The 14,430-nt window shown below is 38.5% G+C and overlaps 1 protein-coding gene across 1 annotated transcript in view; it reads right to left on the bottom strand.

Annotated features, from left to right (window-relative positions):
- Nucleotides 1-13,291, bottom strand: part of mpzl3 (myelin protein zero-like 3) — a 40,108-nt gene extending 26,817 nt beyond the window's left edge. The window contains exons 1-2 of the mRNA XM_057839930.1: nucleotides 13,019-13,291; nucleotides 5,601-5,767 (exon numbers count right to left, since the gene is read on the bottom strand). Coding sequence (XP_057695913.1) covers nucleotides 5,601-5,767; nucleotides 13,019-13,088 — 237 coding nt within the window. The 5' untranslated portion in view covers nucleotides 13,089-13,291. The remainder of the gene's footprint in view (nucleotides 1-5,600; nucleotides 5,768-13,018) is intronic.
- Between the last annotated feature and the right edge of the window lie 1,139 nt (nucleotides 13,292-14,430).

Genomic DNA, 14,430 nt, shown 5'->3' with positions numbered 1-14,430 from the left:
GTCAATGGCAGCCATAGAGTTAACAGAGAGACTATAAGATTTTCGTAGCCACTTGTTGGTTCCATTTTTTTTTTTTTTAAAAAAACATTGACACAGTTTTAAAATGATATATGATGTATATCGATTCGTGGCAGGAGCATACCAATAACCTTTTGGGACACAAAGTATCACGATATATCACCATTTCGATATTTTGTCACACCCCTAGTTTGCATAGCAATATATTTACTTAAAGTAATGTGTCAATCTTAGCACAGCCATTAGACAGAGATTAAATCAGTTTGACTTCTTGATATCGCCAATAACAGCAGTCACAGGGAATACCAGTGGTCCAATATCAAGATTAAAAACACAAGAGTGGAAATATAATGTAGAGAAAAGGAAAAAAAACAAAGCAAGGTAAACGTTGATCTTCACACAAAACACAATGTAACATTTTGGCATCCAATTTCCTTTCACGTTCCAAAAACACATTGTCGTAAATAGTTCATCTGGGAAAAGCTCCAGCTCTTCAGTTCTATTAAAAGGTTTAAGTAGTATAAAAAGGATGGCTTTATAGATTCTAAATTGGGTCACAGGTGAGTTGAGACATGTCCAAGCTGACTCTTGGTGATGGGTGGGGACACTCAGGACTGGATCATAGGGTACATTTAAGGGTCGTTTACATGGTGACGCTGCGACACCAAAACGCAACGTTTGTGTTGCGGAATGCCTCACCTTTACACGGTTATGGCGAAAACGGAAGGCGAACACACAAACTTTTGATTCTGGCCTCCAAAGTAGAATGATTCGATTGCAGGGCTTGCTCTGCAACCATATTAATTAGAGCTGAAACGAGTACTCGAGCAACTCGAGTAACTCGAGTTTAAAAACTGATCCGAGTAATTTTATTCACCTCGAGTAATCGTTTATTTTGACAGCTCTAAGCATCACGTTTTGCTAGGACTACTTTTAATGCGGGACAACGCGCTGTCACGTGCGGAGAGGAAGAAGGGGGAAAAAAAAAAAAAAACTTACCGCAGCCGACAGCCGCCACAAACGACGCCGACGTTGCTAAATACTAGCCCGCACAATGCTACATTGGTAACAGGCAGCGTCTGGCGCGTCTCATAGAGATCACATGTATGTTGAACTAGATGCGAAATGACAGACTCTGCCGCGTCTGGGCAGCGTTTGTAAACAGCCGCCATCTTAAAGCAGTACAGCGCTAAGGGCTAATAAAGAGCGCTAATAAAGAGCGCTAAGCGCTAATAAATAAGATTAACGTTGCTGTCGCTACTAGCTCACGGAACGTTAGCCCTGCGGAGGGCTAGGTTTCAATTAATTATGACCACTGTCGATGCGTGGCTAACGTGTCTTACATACAGGCTTTAACATAACATAGCATTGTGGAGTGATGAGGGTGTAAAATAAAAACTTAATCATGCTAACTATAAATTTTACCTCAGTAGTCATTGCTGGATAAAACACCAAGTAGCACTGGTCCCTAATGTGCTCCAATACAGCCTGTATCATACATTTATTTTGAACACTGCAAAAACTCAAAATCCTGTCAGGACTTACAGTTTAGACCAACTTAAAACTTAACTAGAACTTAAAAATGGCTTGACACAAAGAGAAATTCAATTGAAACACGTGGGAAAAAAATCCTAACTTTTAAGTGATGTGTGTTATCAAGCGTAACAGCATTTTTAGGTAAGATATATATATATATTAATAAGATCTAAAAGTTTTTTGAGTGAAAGCAGTGAATTAGTCTTTTTTTTTTAATTCTAGTTACACCTGAGATGCAATTGTTGGCTGTTTTCAACAATATACAACGAAAATAAAGACATTGATTGACTGAAAATGGTTCAAGTTTAGATGAAATGTCTTGTTTTCTCATGTATATGTATAATTGCTCTTCACCTAAAAATATATTGTTTTATCCGATTAGTCGATTAATCGATAGAATTTTCAGTCGATTACTCGATTACTAAAATATTCGATAGCTGCAGCCCTAATATTAATGGAACACTCGTGCTGCGATGATGTCAGCACTCGACCACTTTTGGCATGCTTAGTCACTGCTACTAAACATTCAAAACAGAAAATATGGCGGAACGTCCGCTTTCATTTATTTATTTATTTTTTTTAATAATATTTTTTTATTCAAATATGTTTTATGTTTGCGTTGTTGTGCCTTTTGAAGAAAAAGAAAAAAACTAACGCCATTGCTTAGAGTGGGCAGGTATGTAGTCTTCCGCTCTGAGGAGGTTGTAGTCCAAAAAGTGCATCATTGGCCTTGTAAAACTGCAATGCCCCCTAAGGCCTGGCATGGATACTACATCATCCTCATTCGGAATTGCGACATCGTTCAAATTGAGACGGAACCATGTACAGTATATGCAAGCATGAAATCATGTCTGTGGTTTGAGCGTCATCATGTAAATGCCCCCTTAGACCCACAACCACTGGCACTCACATTCACAATACAGGACAGATTGGAGTCGTCAAATAACCAACAGAGAAGCAATCCAAAAACGGGGAGAACATGCAAGCACCACGCATGGAACTCCAAATGTTTATCATTCCTACCATCAGGGGTATTTGCAACACTCAACTTTGTAATATTGTACTCTATTTTCTCTACACACTACGCTTTTGTGTAGCGATGTCCCACACTGATCAAGTGATCGGAATTCGGGCCGTTTTTCGCAACGTTTTTCAGAGGATTGGAATCAAGTGAAAAGGATCAGGTTTTTAATTTGAAAAAATATATATTGTATTTTTCTGTTTCATGCTCGTACAGTCTCTCACCCTCCTTTCTGCTGCTTTTCTTGGTTAACAGTGCAGCTTGCATTTGGCACTTAAATTTCACAATAATTGAAGGTTTGTTGCTTTGATCTGGCAAGCGAAGGCTCGGTAGCTCTACGATCAAAGGCACAAATGTGTTAATCATCGTTTAGTCAATCTTCGTTGTCGAGACGCTGTTCTTGGCCACGTGAGTAAATTTGAGTGAACTCACTCAATGAAGCATTTAATAAAGACAAGCATCTTTAAACATTATTCTTGTTTAAAAATAATTCACATTGTGAAGGCATGGTGGCACGTCCACCTCTCAGTTCTAGGATGATCGGTTCATTCCCAATTCCGGCCTTAGTGTGTGGCGTCTATATGTTCTTCCTGTGCCTGCATGGGTTTTCTCCGGGTTTCCTGCTACATCCCAAAAAACCGTGCATGGTATGCTTATTGAACACTCCAATTTGTCTGTAGGTGTGAGTGTGTGCTTGAATGGTTGTGTTTATCAGTGCCAGCAACTGGCTGGCAACCTATTCAGGTTGTACCCAGTCTTCTGCCAGGAGTTAGCTGTGATAGGCTCCAGAGAGTGATTAAAAGTATAGCATTAAAGGTGATACAATGGGTGTGCCAACATTTTGTGCTGGTGCACCTCGAGAAAAAAGTTAGACGCACCAGTGCAACCAATGCAAAACGTAAGTATGGAACCTTGACAATATGTATCACAATGTTAATTTTTTCCAATATTCACAATGTTAATTTTTTCCAATATCGTTCAGGTCATATATATATATACTACGGTTCAAAAGTTTGAGGTTCAAGGGACCCCAAACCTTTGAACCGTAGTGTATCATATGGTATTTTTCATTGTATACATACATACATACATATACAGTATATACATATATACACACACACACATATATATATATATATATATACATATATATATATACATATATATATATATGGCGGAAAACACAGACAAGGCTGAAAAACAGTTTCTGCTCTCGCACCCCTCTATAAAATAAACTGCAGTATTTTAAGCCAAAAGAACTTTTGTGTCTGATAGAACAATACGTCTATATGCTCCCATAGAAGATTCATGGCACATTAAGTCCCCGAACTATTTTTAATTTTTCCGTTTTACCCTGAAAACCCCCGTTTACAGACGTCGAGCAACCGCTTTTGTTTCAACCCAGCCATAAAAAGAAGGTAAGTAATAATATTTATTATTCAAAATGTCAATCATTTTTAGCTTAGAGTCATTAATTGATGTCTAATATTTCGCAAAAAAAAAAACAACTTTAAAAAATTATTTACTCGCATATTTTAAAGTTTTAAACAAATTACGTCACAATGAAAAAATTGGCGTCTTTAAAAAAGTCACGGATATCTACCTCATAACCATCACTTAATTGTATTTTTTTCATTACTGTCTTATTCTCCCCAATATTTTAGATGATAAATAATAGATCCAAACAACGAAAAATTGAAAAAAAAAAAAAAACGTTTAAAAGGGTAAATATATGAAAATGAAAATCCCGATTACTCCTTGACGTCTGCGATTTCTGCATCGCGACCCTTGTTATATTACCAGGTTTCACCCATAAAATCCTGAAAAAATCCAACTGTGGCCATTCACATCTGTGTCTTGATACTCAATGATACATGCTATATGAAGTTTTTGGATCGAACCAAGGTAAGTACGTGATAATATCTCGTTAAAATCATGGCGTCTTTAATTCTACTCTCGCGTGTTCTCACCTCCAGTTTGGGTTTTGTTGTTTATTTTATTTTATTTTATTTTATTTTTTTCAAAATGCACTCCTGTTCAAAAATTTTCTTCCCCCAGAAAATTGACATTTTAAGCTTTCCAACGATGTATCACACGTGCAAATCAGACAACTTTTAAATTTGGACAAATTGGGGGTCTAAGAGCGGAACTTCAAGTCACGAGTGTTTTCCGCCATATACATATACACACATACGTATATATTTACTTTTTAAGAGCTAATAAGTAAGAAAATAATCCAGAAATACAATAGCATTGCCAAAATATACAAAAATATATACATTTTATACTCCATGTACTGTACAGCACTGTAACATGTTTGGAACTTTTGTTAAAAAAAAAACACAAAAAAAACCTTTTTTTTTTAGTATCGGATCGGAAGTCAGTATCGGCAGATTCTCAAAATCAGGTGAATCGGACACGGGTTCAAAAATATGAGATCGGGACATCCCTACTTTAGTGTATGTTCAAATAAGTTTAGTGCTATCAAAGGATTAAGCTTTAAGATCCGTCTCCACTATCCAACAAGCCTAAACTTATGTTGATTCAACAATTGTCGACTTCAAGTTGAGTCTAAAAGTTCAGTGCTGCTGCCGTACATGTAAAGATTGAAGTTTTTGCATACCGCTGAAGCACTCAAACTCTCCATCACTATCGGAATGCAAAGCGTGTCACAGATAGCACAGAAGATGCTAGAGCTGTTATGCTTACAGTATAACAAATCATATTAAGAACGTTATAATTCAGGCTGGATGTTAATTCAAAAAAATAATTATAATAATAACTATGTGTTGGTTAGGTGCAGCTATTTGCACTTACAGTGGAACAGCACAATATATTCTTGAATGATTTTAGTTTAGTAAGGGACAGAAGACCTTTACTCCATCAGTGGCCCTTCCCAAGGTTTCCTGCTTTTCCCTGTTCGGGTTTTTCGTGTTTGTCACCATGGGCTGATGAAGCCCTTTGAGAGATTTGTTGTGATTTAGGGCTATATATAATGAATGTGATTTGACCTGACATCACTCACAGTCTGTGGCGGCCCTCCAGTTTGGGGTCTGTAGGACCAGTCGACAGTCATTTTGCTGGTGGGTCGGCTTGTGGAAGTGAAAGTGCAGGACAGTGTGACAGTGTCTCCTGTGGATGCATGGAGCTCTGCTGGTGAACTCACTGTGATAGCGAAGATTAGTGAAGGAGCTGCAAAGAAGAGCACAACAGTCATAAGGACAAGCGGGATGAAAACGAGAGGATAGTTTCTGAATGTGTGTTCATGAGTTTTATACAGATGCGTCGAAAATTTAGTGGCCAAAAATGTTTGACGGAGATGTGACAAAAATGTGGTTTCGGTGCGAAACAGTTTTGTCACCGAAATTATAGTACTGAGACCGAAAATTGCTTTGGTACAAGCAAAAACCTTGATAGTGTGCATATCTTGAGTGGACGCGAGCAGTGAATGAGGAGGTGTTGGTTCAGTGCGGCTATTAGTTGCCACTTAGAGTTGAAGAGCACCCACTACAGTCTTTTCCCACCTTCAGATGTTCTCTCATCTTTTCCTATTTGTGCAGTTATAAACGCGGCTACCACGTTGTCTTTTCTATTTTGTTTTTGATTTTCTTATTTTTTGTTGTGCATTATTCAAATGTTAGTAGCAAATAAATATTTTTCAAATATTTTTCTAATTCTAATGATTAAGAATTCTTGTTTTAAATAAATAATTTTGATTTTCTTTTAGCATATCTCACCCTCACTTTTCATTACAGTATGTCTTTTCATGGGACAACATTAAAGTTAGAACTCTGACACAATGAAAAAATGTCAGCCTACCTAATGCCTACCTAACTGTATAAATGTATTGCTCCCTCAAAATAACCCGAAATAAAGCCACTGATGTCTAAGTCTAGGGCAACAAATGTGAGTACATCCCAAAATGTCAATATTTTGTGTGGCAGCCACTATTTTTCATTACTGACTTCACTCTCCTGGGCATTCACCGGAGCTCCACAGGTTACCACAGCAATCCTCTTCCACTCCTACATGACAACATCATAGAGCTGGCAGATATTGGAGACCTTACACTCCTCCACATTCCATTTCGGGATAGCCCAGAGGTGTTTAATAAGGTTTAGATCTAAGGACCTGCTTGGCCAGCCTTCACCTGTACCGTTAGCCTCTTCATAAAGGCAATGGTCATCTTGGATTTGTGTTTGGGATCTTTATCATGTTGGAATACTGGCCTGTGGCCCAATTTCTGGACGATGGGGATCGTGCTCTGCTTCAGGATGCTACGATGCAGTTGGCTTTTATGTTTCCCCCAGCCCTAGACCATGACACTTCCACCACCATGCTTGACTGTAGGCTATTTGCATACTTCACCTAGTTTCTGCCACACACGTTTGACACCATCTATTCCAAATAAGTTAATCTTGGTCTCAAAAGAACACAGGACATGGTTCCAGTAATCCATGTCCTTAGTCTGCTTGTCTTCAGTAAACTGTTAGCGGGCTCTCTTGTGCATCATCTTTATAAGACACTTCCTTCGGGGACGACTGCCATGCAGACCAATATGATTTTGACATATAGTCTGAGCACTAACAGATGACTGAATGTGTGTATGTTGTGTGAATATTTGCTTTAAATTTATTTTTAATTTTTGAATCTTATCTTTTTTTTATGTTTACAGTACAGTAATTTTTTACTTTCATTTATTAATGTATTATTTCTATAGACAAGTTTCCAAGGTACTTCCGGTTTACTTCCGCAATTCTGCTCGCGACTTTCGTTTTACACTTTCTCTAACCAAAACAACAGTGGAGCTGGAGTGGCATTACTCATCAAGAGCCCTCAAAAAGTCAATTTGGAAATGCCGCATTCATCTGCTATTCATGACATGGGAGGACAACATGAAGAAATGGCTAAGAGTGTGTTTGCATTAGTCAATACTTTCTTTAATGACCAGGGTCAAAAATAAAAACATAAATATATTATTGTTAAGACAACCAAAAAAGTTTTGTATTTTATTGATTTAATGGCAGTGGATGGAAACGCAATCAGGGACCTGAAAAACTCTACAGCATCCAGTTGAACGTGTCCTTATACATGAATATAGGAATTTTGTGTTCATGAAGGCAGATGTGAAACCAAGACAGTGCCACCACAAAGCAATAATAGGCACAATTATGTTCAATTTGACTACAATTCTGTGTGTGTTGCTTCTCAGCGGAGACATCATTAGCTTTGCATTAGCTTCAACGTTAAAGAAATGGAAAACAAACACTCATCTACTACAAGTCATACACAGGCTTTTAAACCGTGGATGCATAAATTCAAGTGTTACACGTTTTTGTTCGTTTGTTTGCAGGTGGAAAATGCTGTTAGGCAGGGGAATCTGGAGTGCCTCACGACACTTATGTTGATGGACGTATCAAGACTATGTGCATTCTACCTTGATGATGGCAGGCTCGATTTATGCTCCACCTTCGTTAAGATTTTTCTAATAATTTCATAAATTGTGAATTATTGACGTGTTTTGCATATGCACCAATTGTTTAAAATAAAGCAAGAAATTGAATCATGTTGTCAAATAGTATCATTGCAATCAATAGCTGCAATAAAAAAGAATTACATACTATTTGTGTTTATATGTACATGTGCGATGATCTCATTATACTACAACTATAACCTAACTAGATGAAAATTAGCTTATGCTATTTCCTTGTAACAGCGAAATGGGTGTCAGCCCTTCTGCATATTATTTGTAAATTTAGCCTCACTTTGGATACTCAAGTGGCCGGTGAATCAATCTACACCCCATGTTAACAGGCTGCACAACTTGTTAGAATTTTCTCCACGAACGTTCAACAAGGTGATAAGAACAAACATGCAATCTTTTAGTTGGATCCTCTGGGGTTAAAGCACATCCTTAACTTGTTGTCTGCTGCTGGTTTCAATTTAAGGCATATGTCGAGGTAAATCCATGCTGGCACTTTGAAGCTGGATGGTGCTCATAACATTCTACTTCCAAGCATATATACAGGTGCTTCCACGAGTTCACACAACCAAGCACAGCACAGGTAGTCTCAGAGTATAATCTACGTCGTGCTGAATCCATTTTTGTAGGTTCCGTGGTTTCCCCTGGTTTCATTTGACAGTTTAAAATTTTTTGTACTTCAACCACAATTCATAGTGTTCCGTCTAAACCGGAAGTCCATAGCAGAAAATGTCAAAGACGGTGCCGCCCATGTTTCGCTCAGGAAACTTGTCTATATTTATCTTTAAAACATTTTTTACCTTTGTATTTATAGCTGTTTTAATGTCACTTTTATTTATTCAATGATGTATTTATTTTTAATTCTGGCAGCTTACATATACCCAGGGCTGTCAACAGACTTGCAGGGGGCCGGGGGACAAGAGACCATTATAGGGCCCCCGCACCCCACCCCTGCCACCAGCTTGTCACGACAACATACGCAGTACTTCTAACGCTTTGCAAGCAATGACAGTGTAAATTTTCAAATTATTCAATTTGAGATGGACAGTTAAATTTAACAGATCGTAATGTGATGTGACACATTATAAACAAACAATTTCCATCTAGTGTCCCATGTAGGCTACGATACAATACAACTGAGAGTGCTATGCCTGCCTGCTAGGCAACAAAACAGTATAACTAAACATCGTGTGCCAGCCCCCTCCACATCCCTGTGGTTATAAAGCCCTCAAACAGTGATGCGCCTAGATTTTTTTAGAGTAAAGTCATTCATAACATCAGCGAAATCCAGTTTTTGAGCAGGCTCACGCTCAATGGAGAGCATGGCTAGGTTGTTAAGCCTGCTTTGTGATATTGTATATCGTTTGTGCTGTTTCGGTGATGGATTCGTATTAGCGTTTGCTATAATGCACAGTGGGTTGTAAACCCAAGATAAATCCAGCCGCCGGACCAGAGTCTGTTCAGCCCTATGCACCTGCTCCTCACAGACTAACATATATCCCTGATCTCCCATCACCTTCTCTCTCCTCGGCTCAACACGAGCTGCATGTCTTGTTATACCGCAGCTCATTAGGCTACAAGCGACCGGTAGCAGACTCGAATCGGGCTTTGGTCACGGTGATCGCGAATGTAAACGTTCACAGTGTTAGCAGCTGTTGTGCACTTACTGACATCACCGTCACATCACCATCACAGCTAACTCTAGCCCTAATTCTCAGGCTTCTTGTCCCCTTTTTAAAAAAGTCATAATTTTTTCTCGTTCACCTCTGTGATCTTTGTCTCTTTTTTCTTTTTTTCGCACCCAATTTATGACGACTCGCCATGTTTAGAGTTTATAACAATGACAGATTTCAATTTCCTACTTCAGGGCACGTACTGTACGTAGTGTAGCCTTGAGTGCGCCAGAGCGGGATCAAACCATTCTCTGCTAAGACAGAGGGGAAGCGTTGGGCAAAAAAAGGAAAAATATATATTTGAAATATTAAATATGCTAACGTTTTTAAGTATATATCGAGTAGAACATAATATTTAATCGGACAATGATTTAAATAAAAAAGAAATATGTGAATGTAATGTAAAATAAATTAAGGGTCATTCTGGGGCCCCTATGGGCCAACATACAGGACAACATACCCGGTTACCCCACCCCCCGTCAACTGGCTTGCATCTACCGGTCATATCTGTTAAATGCCAAAAATTAAATAAGTACATGCTACATACACACAGTCTTCAAACATAAGTGTTTCGAAGTGCACCAGGGTTTAGTTGGTGCACAAATAAATTAGCATTTTTAGCGAAATAGGTTTACACGAATATAAAAGAGTAGTTTCTAACGCCATGATGGAGGGGTACTTTTGGAACTAATTTTTTCAACATATAAGCACACTGGCAAGGAAATATCTCACTTGGTAATGGATTGATATCATCCAAAAAGACTCTTTAGTGTTTGTAAAAGTTGTAGCAGCCTAACAAAATACTGAGCTCTGGCAACCTAGATGCAGACACAGAACTGATCTTGTAATTGGCTGATTGGTGGAGGGCGGGACATCTGTTCTAAACACAGAATCAAAACAATAATTTTACGTGCTGACAATTAACATTTAAAAAAGAAAAATCTTGGCTTTATCAGTGAGAACCGTGATGGATGTACTTGCAAAAAATGTTTAGTAATGTCTATTGATATACCAGTGCCATTTAATTAATAATTACAGTTTTTCTTTTTTAATATACATACAGCTACCTTAAAATACAGTGGTATGAAAAAGTATTTGAACCTTTTGGAATTTCTCACATTTCAGCATGAAATCATCAAATGTGATCTGATCTTTGTCAAAATCACACAGATGAAAAAAGTTTCTGATTTAACTAAAACCACCCAAACATTTAAATTTCATATTTCATTGAGGATAGTATACAAACAATGACAGAAGGGGGAAAAATAAGTAAGTGAACCATCACATTTAATAGTTTATGGCTCCCCCCTTTGGCAGCATTGCTGCAGTTCAGTCAGATTCCTGGGATGTCTGTCATGATCGATCTTTAGGTCATGCCACAGCATTTAAAATGGGTTCAAGTCTGGAATTTAATTTGGCCATTCCAGAACATGTATTTTGTTCTTCTGAAACCATTCTGAAGTGAATTTACTTCTGTGTTTTGGATCATTGTCCTGTTGCAGCATCCATCCTCTTTTTAGCTTCAACTGTCTGACAGACGGCCTCAGGTTTTCCTGCAATACATCCTGATAAAATTTTTAATTCATTCTTCCATTAATGAATGAAAGTTGTCCAGGCACTGAGTAAGCAAAACAGCCCCAAATCATGATGCTCCCTCCACCATTCTTCATGGTGGGAATGATGTGTTGATGTTGGTGAGCTGTTCCATTTTTCCTCCACACATGACGTTGTGTGTTACTCCCCAAAAATTCGACTTTGGTTTCATCAGTCCATAAAATATTTTGCCAAAACTTCTGTAGCGTGTCCAAGTGCCTTTTTGCAAACATTAAACGAGCAACAATGTTTTTTATAGACAGCTGTGGCTTCCTCTGTGGAGTCATCCCATGAACACAATTCTTGGCCATAGTTTTACATATAGTTAATGTGTGCACAGAAATATTGGACTGTGCCAGTTATTTATGTCTTTAGCAGACACTCTTGGGTTCTGTTTTACCTCTCGGAGTATTCTGCGCTGAACTCTTGGCGTCATCTTTGGTGGATGGCCACTCCTTGGGAGCAAAGCAACAGTGCCAATCTCTCTCAATTTGTAGACAATTTCTCTGACTGTCGACTGATGAACATCCAGACTTTTAGAGATGGTTTTGTATCCATTCCCAGCTTTATACAAATCAGCAATCCTTGATCGCAGGTCTTCAGACAGCTCTTTTGACCGAGCCATGATGCACATCAGACAATGCTTCTCATCACGACAATTCTTACCAGGTGTGTGTTTTATAGTGGGCAGGGCAGCTTTAAACCAAATTATCAGTGATTAGGCACACACCTGACTTAAATTGTTTGGTAAAAATTGGTTTCAATTGCTCTCTAAGTCTCCTTTGGCAGAGGGTTCATTAACTTATTTTTCCCTTCTGTCATTGTTTTCATGCTATCCTTATTAAAATATGAAAACCTATAAATGTTTGACACTGTTTTTTCATCTGTGTGATTTTCACGAAGATCAGGTCACATTTGATGTTAGTTTTATACAGAAATGTGAGCAATTCCAAAAGGTTCAGATACCTTTTCATACCACTGTACTTGCAAAAAATATTTTTCATGAATGTCTATTGAAATACTAGTGCTATTTAATTAATAATTGAAGTGCATTTTTTAACTTACACACGGCTCCCTTAAAATAACGATAAAATTGCATTCAGAAGTTTGTCATCATTTTTAAAGAAAATCCTACTTAAATAACAAGTGACAACCAACAGAGAGAGAGAGAGAGAGAGAGAGAGAGAGAGAGAGAGAGAGAGAGAGAGAGAGAGAGAGAGAGAGAGAGAGAGAGAGAGAGAGAGAGAGAGAGAGAGAGAGAAAGCTTCCCAGTAATACAAGCATGCATTTTCTAATACGTGTTGATAGGACGTTATTGATGAAAATAAAAATTGTGACAACCAACCCCGTTCCCCCCTAACGTTACAGAAGTCTGATCAGTATGAAGGCTCACGTGTTAAACGCCGTCCATCCAAAGTGCAGTGAGAAGCAGCTGGGCATTTACTTAAAAATGAATCAGCTTTGTATCTCAAATAACAGACGTTTTATTGTTATCTAAATGATAACAACGGGGATTTGGATTTGGCAACAGGAGTAGTTTCGTCGTTTATTTACATACTTGTGTATGCTAAATCTTTACATGAGCGACATTTTTCGAAAATGGTGTTGATTATTTAAACGTAACAGTGGTTACGGGAAGAAAAAACACGGTTACTTGTTGATGACACGCTTGAAAACCGTGAACTGTTTACTCACCAAAAAGAACGAGCAAATTGAACAGCAACACGACGTGGAGTGAGTTATTCCTTTGGCACTCTCGATGCATTTTAGGATTTACAAAAACATCCGATCGCGGTAGCCTAAATGTAACTTTAAAAAAAAAAGAAAAAGAAACACGTCAAAGCTTTAGAAGAAGTCCTTCCATTCTTTCGTTCGGCGTGACTCAATTTCTCCGTTGCGCAGCAAAATGAGTACTACCTGACAAACAGGTGTATCAGGAAGTGCGGTTGATGTATTGACTTGTTGAATAAAACAGATCTGATACAAACGCATGACCCCTTGCAATCACCTTGGATTAAATATTAGTCTCTCTACTATCGTCGTTATGTGCGTGTAAATAATGTTTACCTTTTCGACAAACTTCGGTCGTTTATCCGTTGCCTAATTGTCTAATATACCATAATCAATTTACTGTGGCTGGTATAGTATTAATCAGTAGGGGGGATGTATATGTATACGCATATAATAGAAATTGTACTCATTCGAGTGGAATGCTCTTTTGGCATAACGTCAAAATAAACTTCCTGATTTTTCCCCACTAATTTGCTACACTAGAGGCCACTGTTGCAAAAATCCTGCTGGATGGTTATATGTACAAGACGTGGGCCAAGTGTTGACCATCTATTAAAAGAAATTGCAGTCACGGTTCTCATCCACCTTCCTCAATCAAAACAAACGAGTCACCATAAAGTACGCGCATTACACTGGATTCTTAAAAATTCTATATAATATTGTCCTGTCCTTGTAAAAAGTGGCCAACATGGTAAATACGTGGTTTGCTCATCAACCACACAATCCTGAGGTATCAGTGGCGGTTTTAGGGGTGGGGCTACAGGGGCACTGGCCTCACCTCGAATTTGAGTGGCCCCTGAAGTGCCCCTGTTCCCATTTAAAGTGCCTGTGACACGAAAAAGCATGTTTATTTCATAATACACGCGGTATTTTATGCCCCTGAATGATATGGGCCGCTTGGATGTGTGTGGAAGCGATCGCTATTTTTATTGAGTTTTTTTAATCCCGCGCCATGAAAATGAGTGACTTCCGGCTTCGGTCTTGCATTGAGGAGGAGGGCGCTGTGACGTGTACGGTAGAAGACGTCCTCTTCACGCTACAGTGTACTGTTGTGTATGAGGAAGAAGGATTCAGCTGATTTTGCGGATTAATACCTTTATTTTTCGCATCACGCCAGCCAAACGGCTGCAGAAAAATCATTCTGAATGAGGGAGAGGCGTATGCGCCTTTTTGGAGTTTCAAAAGGTTCCCATTCACCGTGGATATATTTACTGTGGGACCATTGGACTTACGAAGAAGTGAGTAAACATCTTGTTTTGTATTATGTCAAATACGAATACAGCGATTACAAAGTAAACACTACAAACTTTCTTTAA

The sequence above is a fragment of the Corythoichthys intestinalis genome, chromosome 6 (assembly GCF_030265065.1).
Source record: "Corythoichthys intestinalis isolate RoL2023-P3 chromosome 6, ASM3026506v1, whole genome shotgun sequence".
NCBI lineage: Eukaryota > Metazoa > Chordata > Actinopteri > Syngnathiformes > Syngnathidae > Corythoichthys > Corythoichthys intestinalis.
Note: the sequence above shows the minus strand (reverse complement) of the source record. Positions and strands in the feature narration are given on the sequence as shown.